The sequence below is a fragment of the Myotis brandtii genome, unplaced genomic scaffold, assembly GCF_000412655.1.
Source record: "Myotis brandtii unplaced genomic scaffold, ASM41265v1 scaffold397, whole genome shotgun sequence".
NCBI classification, from domain to species: Eukaryota; Metazoa; Chordata; class Mammalia; order Chiroptera; family Vespertilionidae; genus Myotis; species Myotis brandtii.
This window is the reverse complement of record NW_005365229.1, coordinates 3805794-3813639: the sequence shown is the minus strand read 5'-3', so window position 1 is coordinate 3813639 and position 7846 is coordinate 3805794. Positions and strand designations below refer to the sequence as shown.

At 47.9% G+C, this 7846-nt stretch overlaps 1 protein-coding gene across 7 annotated transcripts in view; it reads right to left on the bottom strand.

Annotated features, from left to right (window-relative positions):
- ANKS3 (ankyrin repeat and sterile alpha motif domain containing 3) overlaps positions 1–7846 on the bottom strand; it is a 34551-nt gene extending 26705 nt beyond the window's left edge. For 5 of the 7 annotated variants that reach the window (XM_014545107.1, XM_005872938.2, XM_005872939.2 and 2 more), the window contains exons 1-6: positions 7808–7846; positions 7008–7092; positions 4956–5186; positions 2560–2758; positions 2252–2373; positions 364–445 (exon numbers count right to left, since the gene is read on the bottom strand). In XM_014545107.1, the coding sequence (XP_014400593.1) occupies positions 364–445; positions 2252–2373; positions 2560–2758; positions 4956–5125 (573 nt within the window). In that variant the 5' untranslated portion in view covers positions 5126–5186; positions 7008–7092; positions 7808–7846. Of the gene's footprint in view, positions 1–363; positions 446–2251; positions 2374–2559; positions 2759–4955; positions 5187–7007; positions 7093–7807 lie in introns of those variants that run through there. The other 2 variants (XM_014545108.1, XM_014545111.1) reach the window with 2 other exon arrangements.

Here is a 7846-nt window from a genome sequence, read left to right as displayed (position 1 = left end):
GGGGGGCGGGGGGGGGGCCGGCCGGGGGGAGGGATCCCAGGAGGTCGGCCTACTGCCCCCACTCCTCCCGATTGGGAGGTTGGGGAGGTTGGCCAGCCAGCACCCCAATTGGGGCCAATGCGGGTACCAGCCGGCTGGGAGGAGGGGCCGCGGGAGGTTGACTGTGGGAGTGCACTGACCACCAGGGGGCAGCTCCTGTGTTGAGCGCCTGCCCCCTGGTGGTTAGTGCGCATCACAGCAACTGGTTGACTGGTCGTTTGGTCGTAAAGGTTGCTTAGGCTTTTATATACATATATAAATACTTCAGTGATGATTCGTCACTTGCTGTAAGTAAATTATAAGCTTACAAAGAGGGTCACTTACATGATTCAGAAAATACTGCACAATTATTTCATGGCCAGCAGCAGCTGCTTCCATCAAAGGGGTGAATCCATATATTGGCTCCCTGCAAGATAGAGGCCACAGTCCAATGATTAGCAGAGAGTTCTTTCCTTATGCGGACAAAACCAAGCTGATGTCCCTGGGTGGTGTTCCTAAGTGGTTAGAGCATCAGCCCTACACCAAAGGGTTAAGGGCACATACCTGGGTTGCAGGTTCAATCCTTGGCCCCCGATCGGGGCACATACAGGAGGCAACCAATCGATGTGTCTCTCTCACATCGATGTTTCTCTCTTTCCCTCCCCCACCCTCCCTTGCTTCCACTCTCTAAAAATCAATGGAAAAAATAACCTGTTGAGGATTAAAAAAACAAACCAAGCTGATGCAAAGTCACCCATCCCTAACTGCAGAGGTCTCCCTCGAAAAGAATTACCGGACAAAGATGAGAAAAGTTCTTATCAACACACCAGCTTCATAAACTCTTCTGGTTTCCATCCCACTCTAGTATTTTGTCCTAAAGACATTCTGTCTCTCTACTTCACTCCTTCTAAGCTGTCTGCACCTGCTATCTCTTAAGTCTCCACTTGAATCACCTGCAAAAGGCAGCTATTGCCCTTCACTGCTCACAGAAAGCTAACGTCTCCCGTCCACCTATTCAGACCCTACCTTCAGTTCAGCATCCTCCAGGAAACCTCCCAAAAGCCCCGAGACTAATAATCTACCTGCTCTTACTATGCCTGGTACCCAATGCTTATTTTCTGTGCTTGGTTATGGTTAACTCAGCACTGTCTTCAGAGTGCCCCTTAATCCTCACTTCTTTCATGCTGGTCTAGAAGACAGAAACCAAGCTAAATACTGGATTTCAGCCATTCTAAAACACATTTTAACATCTCTGTAGTCAGAATGTGTCTCAAAATCCATAGGTGAGTTGCAGTTTAATTAGTATTTTTTCTTTCTTGGTGGCATGTAAAACTATGGTGTGTCTTATAATAGATGACATCAACTGAGGGCTGTGGAAGTGCCAGCTGGATGCTGTGTTGAAAGGGGACGTAGAGGGTGGGGGAGGGTGATAACGGAGAAGGTAAAGGGGATAAATGGTGATGGAAGGAGACTTGACTTGGGGTGGTGAACACACAATACAACATCTAGATGATGTACTGTAGCACTGTATACCCGGAACCCGTATAATTTTATTAATCAATATCACCCCAGTAAATTCAATAAAAATAAAGAAAGAAAAGAAAGGGGATTATCATCATGACAGGCTGCTTTAGACAATATCCCTTCCAGCTTATGAAACTCATGACTGTTTTCAAAGCATCACCTCACCTGAGAAGGCCAAAAGGAAAAAAGAGAAAGGAATTAGCATTAAGTGCATGTCAATTAAGTGCCATCCACTATGTTAGGCCCTTGACATATATAAAATAATATGTAATTCTTCGAACAACTCTATGACATAGGTATTGCTATTCTCAGTTTTCAGATAAAGAAAATGAGGCTCAGAGAGTTTTGTTTGTTTTGTTTGTTTATAGTAAAGGTGGAAATTTATTGAAGAACAAGTACAGACTCCCACGTGGGGAAAGGGAAAGAGTCCCACAGAATGGACAGAGGGTGGGGGGGGGGAGTCCTGAGGCTCAGAGAGCTTAAAGTGCTGCACCCAATGTTCCCTGACGGATGTGTAAAAAGGCCAGAATTATCCCTAGGCCTCCTGCACCTGAATGGGACTGTCTCTTCTGCCACTTTGTCTGTCTGAACCCCTCTTATGGAGGAGGGGCTGCCCTGATTCTGGCCTGTAGCTGCCTGTATAGTTGCCCTCCTTAGAGTAAGATGTGTCTACACCCACTCCTACGGCCACTTAAGACCTGGTAATCACCTCACGTTGGCATTTGCTCCACTGTCCAAAAGGAACTTGACCATCTGCTGGTGCCCCGCGCTGGTGCAGTGGAAGAGGGCGGTCCAGCCTTGAATGTCCTTCATTTCTAGCTCAGCGCCTTGCTTCAAGAGAACACAGAATGCTTGTTATGGCCTCGTCTCCTCTACGTGGGGCGGGCGCCCTCCAGGTCATCATGCTGAAAGAATCAAAGTGATTACACGCACACCATGGCCTACAGTGGTTCACATCTCTGCCAGAGCAGCCAGGAGCCCCTCAGGTTTCTGGGCCTGAGTCCCCTCGTAGCTCACCTGGAGGAGAAAGTAGGCGATGCTCTCGTTGCCACAGCTGGAAGCAAGCATCAGTGGAGTCTGCCCTTCCGGGGTCGGCACATTCACACTCACCCCCGCCTCGAGCAGCAGGTGCACGATGGTATCGTGTCCAATGTAGGAGGCATACATCAGCGGGGTCCAGCCACCACCATTCTTCTTATTCAAATCTAACTCTCTCCTAAACAAACGCAAGATATGCTCGCCATGCCCAGCCATCTCACAGGTGGGGTGTCCCAGAGCTGGAGTCAAGGCCAGGAAGGAAGCTAAACGTCCTATAGTGCATAGGACGGCCCCCACCACAAAGAAGACCTGGCCCAGATTGTCAGTAGGGCCAAGAGCGAGAAATCCTGACCTGGAGCCTTGACTACCTTCCACTAACAGACCACAGTCTGGTAGCCAGTGCTGGGGGGAGAGGAAGGGACTTAGACAATTGAGTTCCACTGCAACTGATTTCCCCTTTGTCACCTTGCCCTACAGAAACATTCTTAGAAAATCCGTGACCAAATAATCCCATCTTTCTCACTGATTTCCATTAAATTTCTAGAAAAGCATTTCCCACAGGAAAAAAAAAAAAATGTGGGCTTCCCAAGGTATGGAAATAACATCTACTTCCAGAACGTCTTGTGTAGTTTATGCCCCACAGCCTTTCCTCTTCCACAGTCCTTGCCTCCAGTGGAGCTATTCAATCTGCCAATCAATCCACACAGCTTGTGCCTTTCATAGGTGTGCACATAATACACCATACCATTCACTAGCATCTTCAACTGACTCTGGAATGGCCATACAGCCATTCTCAAAGGTCCTGATTCCAGGGATGCAGTAACAGCCACTGGCTGGGAGAGCCACATGAAGACCAATGCATCCTCACCACCTGACATTCATGATGGAGCACTCAATTCCACACGGAGGAGGAAGGACCTGACCCTTGGCAGAACATATCTGAGGCTCTCACACCTCCCATCAGCCCAGTCCCCCATTCTAATGGATCCTCAGTCTATCTCACCGTGAGCAAGCCTTAGGATTGGCTAGCATCACAATCCCCATCAGAACACAAACATTTCCCTCTTCTCTGCTGTGGAGCCGTTCTGGACTGTGCATTTTACCAGAATACCAAAGTTAAAAGCCCCAAAACACCATAGCAGCAGAGTTATAAATGGGGTCTTGGTGACCCTGTGGGGGAGATGTGTTGCCCGAGTACCCAGCTACACGATCCCAAGGCCGCCTGGTGCCTTGAGAAATCCTGACCTGGAGCCTTGACTACCTTCCACCAACAGACCACAGTCTGGTAGCCAGTGCTGGGGGGAGAGGAGTACAATGGGATGTCCCTCACCACAGTGCACTCGCATGTGACTGGCCAGGTTTTTTTAAGTGATGGCTACGACTTGGGCACTGGAAATCTGGGGCTTCGACAAGATTTGACTTTGATGTCCCAGGAACTGGAAAAGGCACATGTAGGTATGGACATAGATCGTTTCTCTGTGTTATCGATGACAAATGGAAATATAAGCACAAAGTGTGGTGGATATAAAGGGTGTGAAGGCGAGGAAACAGATTATTTTCCAAAAATTACAGTACACATCACATTGTACTACAAACCAGACATAGCCAAGGTCCACCGCTGTTATATGGGGACTTATTATAACATTAGTAAAAAGGGTATGTGGGCAGTTAGTTCGGGTGGCAATCCTCCAGAGGGGCAGATGAACCTTGCTGCCTCCTCCTCCTCCTCTTTGGCAGATGCTGGAGGGAAGAGGGCACCAGGGATTAAAACGATCCCCTTGGGAAAAGAAGGCCATAGGGCATTGCTTTCTATTTTAATTTGAGCATTTCTGCAGTTAGTAGAAACCATAAAATTACTTTAGTTAAAGTAAGCTGGAAATGTTTCTAACTATACCTATGAAAAAAAGTTTAGCTTTTTCTTCCTAGGAATAAAAACTGCCTTCCTTATTAGAGTCCAGCATAAACCATTATTCACAACTGCCTGAGAGAAGCAGGGTTAATCTAGGCCATATGTACTAAATGTCTATGAATCCTGGTTAGCTTACTCATATCTCTATGTGGGAGTTGAGGCCACTGAGATGGGCCTCAAAATCTAAAGAGGAGGAATAGCCCTGACTGGTTTGGCTCAGTGGATAGAGCGTCGGCCTGCGGACTGAAGGGTCCCGGGTTCGATTCCGGTCAAGGGCATGTACCTTGGTTGCGGGCACATCCCCAGTGGGGGGTGTGCAGGAGGCGGCTGATCGATGTTTCTCGCTCATCGATGTTTCTAACTCTCTATCCCTCTCCCTTCCTCTCTGTAAAAAATCAATAAAATATATTTTAAAAAAATAAAAATAAAAAAATAAAGAGGAGGAATATTTCCCAAGATGTCTTACCGCTGCACACATTCCTTCACCACTTCATACTGGCCGATGGAAGCAGCTGTATGGAGATCCAAGGGGATGGCCAGCTGCTCCCAGCTGACCTGGGCACCTGGCCCATGCCACATAGACAAGCTGCGGGTCAGGAGTTCTGGCTCACTGGCTTCGTCACTGAGCTCCGACATCGTTGTGGAGGGAGGTCCAGGGGTTTGTGGAGGGAGGTCCAGGGGTTATGTCCTTTCTTTCCTGGTGGTTCCAGGGAAGGAAAACAAGATGGTCACACTCATACCTGCAGCAGGTGGTTATGTCACAACCTGGGACTGATTTAGACAACTTTCTTCCCTTAAATATTGTATGATTTTGTCCAGCCAGCGTGGCTCAGTAGTTAAGCCTCAACCCATAAACTGGGAGGTCACTGGTTCGATTCCCTGTCAGCGCACATGCCCAGGTTGCAGGCCCGATCCCGAGGAGGGGGCGTGCAGGAGGCAGCAGATTGATGTTTCTCTCTCATCCATGCTTCTCTCTCTCTCTCCCTCTCCCTTTCTCTCTCTGAAATCAATAAAAACATCTTTTTTTTTTTAAAGTGTATGATTTTGTGAGCTTGTCACCAGACAGAAAAAGAAGAGCACACATGGTGAGTCATACACTGCAGGGTATATTTTCCTTCATTATCCTCAGGCCCCACATTCTAGAAAGGGTATTTTCCAGGAATTCAAGAAGCCTGAAAACCTCCTGGATGGTAAATAAAGAAATGCTAATTGGGTCAGTGGACCAAATCAGCTCTTGGGTGTGGGGGAAAGAACTCTGCACTTAGATCAAGATTTAGCTCTGCTGCCCTGGCCAGGTGGCTCAGTTGTTTGGAGCAGCATCCCTTTTACCAAAAGGTTGTAGGTTTGATTCCAGGCAGGGCACATACCTAGGTTGCGGGTTCCATCCCTGGTGGGGGCACAAACAGGAGGCAACCAATGGATGGTTCTCGCTCACATCGATGTTTTTCTCTCTCTGTCTCTCTCTTCCTCACCCTAATACAAACACACAAAAACAATAGGAACATATCCTCTGGTGAGGATTAAAAAAAGTTAGCTCTGCTATTTGGCATCTCCCATCCTCAGTTCTTCACTGTCTAATGGATACATAATAACTCAAAGGGCTGCTATTAAAGACACATGGAAGACCGAGTAAACAAACAGTGGCACATTCATAGGATGGAATGCTACGCAGCATTAAACAGAAAGAACAACAGTTGATACACACAACATACCGCACAACCCAGGAGCCAATCTCAAACATATTGGGCTAAAAGCCAGACTCAAAGGCTACCTACTGTATGATTCCATTTATATGACTTCCTAGAAGAAATAAAACTAAATAGTTGGAGAACAGACTAGTAGTACCAAGGGTTAGGGGTGTGGGGTGCACAAAGATATAGCAAGAGGGAATTTGAGGGTGATGGACCTGTTCTGCATCTTAATTGGTGGATGTGTAACTCTATTTATCAAAACTCATAGTCCTGGACACCAAGTGAGTGAATTTTACTGTACGTAAATCGTTTTAAACAAATAAAATTCGGGGAAAAAATTGAGAGCCCCTACCACAGGAACTAGGATCTGATTGGTGTTCAGCAAACGTCAAGTAACTACGAATCTTCCTCTTCATCCCTTGAAAGTGGGAGAGAGAGGACAATACCAGGAAGACTCTGTGATTACGAGAGCCTTTTATTCTGGGAATCCTCCCCAAATCAAGGCCAAGTCATTAGCTTCTTAGTAAAACCCTCAGGTCCAGGAGTGACATTTGTCTCCTATTCTTCTCTGGGTGAAATAGAGAAAACAAAGAAGGGCCAAGTCCAATTCAGAAGGCCTAACGGTACCCCCGATGCCACTCGGACCTCACTCTCTACTAAAGAATGCTTCCAAGCCCCAGGAGACAGCCAAGATGGCCAAGACAACAAACAAGCTGCCAGTTTGGGAGACAAAAGATTTGCAGACCTTTTGCAAGAGTATGTGTACATGTGATGGGGCCCACTGGCAACAAAATGCAGAGCAAAACCCTGCCTCCTGGAACCCCCACCTTGCACAGCTGGCAGGGCTGAGTCCAAGCAGCTCTCACTTTGCAGGTGTGAACCTTCAACCGGAGCAGTCCTGACCCACAGAGCCTGGATTAAAAGCCAAAAAAGCTGAGTGTCAGGGCAGAGCTCCTTTCAAACACCCCTCAAGCCTTCTGTGGGTGTGTCTCTCCTACCCCAAATGCCTCCTCTTGGGTGGGGCCCATGTTCTCTCTCCTTTGATTGGATGCTCACATGCCCGACAGAGTGCTGAGGGCTAATCAGAACCAGGCCCCTACTCAAGACGCTTACGGAGAACTTGGATGCGAAGGGGTCACAGAGCTAATATTACTTCCTTTTCACCCTGTCACTGCCAAACGCAGCATGATTATATTTAATACTTTTAGAAAAGGTCTTTTGCATATCGCTTCCAGAACTTATCTCCAGGAAGTAGTGCTAGGGATGCGAACTTTTTTCACTCTACCTTTTGGTTCTGTCCATTTTGTAAAATAGTAAGTACCATTATTTAAAAAATAAGCAAAATGTTAACTTAAAAAAAAAGGTGCCGGTGGTCGACCGTCACGCCCACAGGGAAGAGATCCATATAAGCCCCAGGGCACGCCCTGCGGTGCTAGCTCGCTGGCCTCGGGCGGGGCCGGTGCATCCCCATCTCCTTCTCCGGCTCTGGGGAGGGTCCCTAGGGAAGAGCCGAAGCACCTACAGCACAGACGTCCCCTGCCGTCTCCCCCCAGGAACCCTACACGGAACGTGGCTTCATCTCCCCGCTCCACAGCTGCAGAGCGAAAGCTCCGAGTCAGAAACTCACTGAGCGAGCAAGTCGCAGGCTGGGACGCCCCGCGGCGGG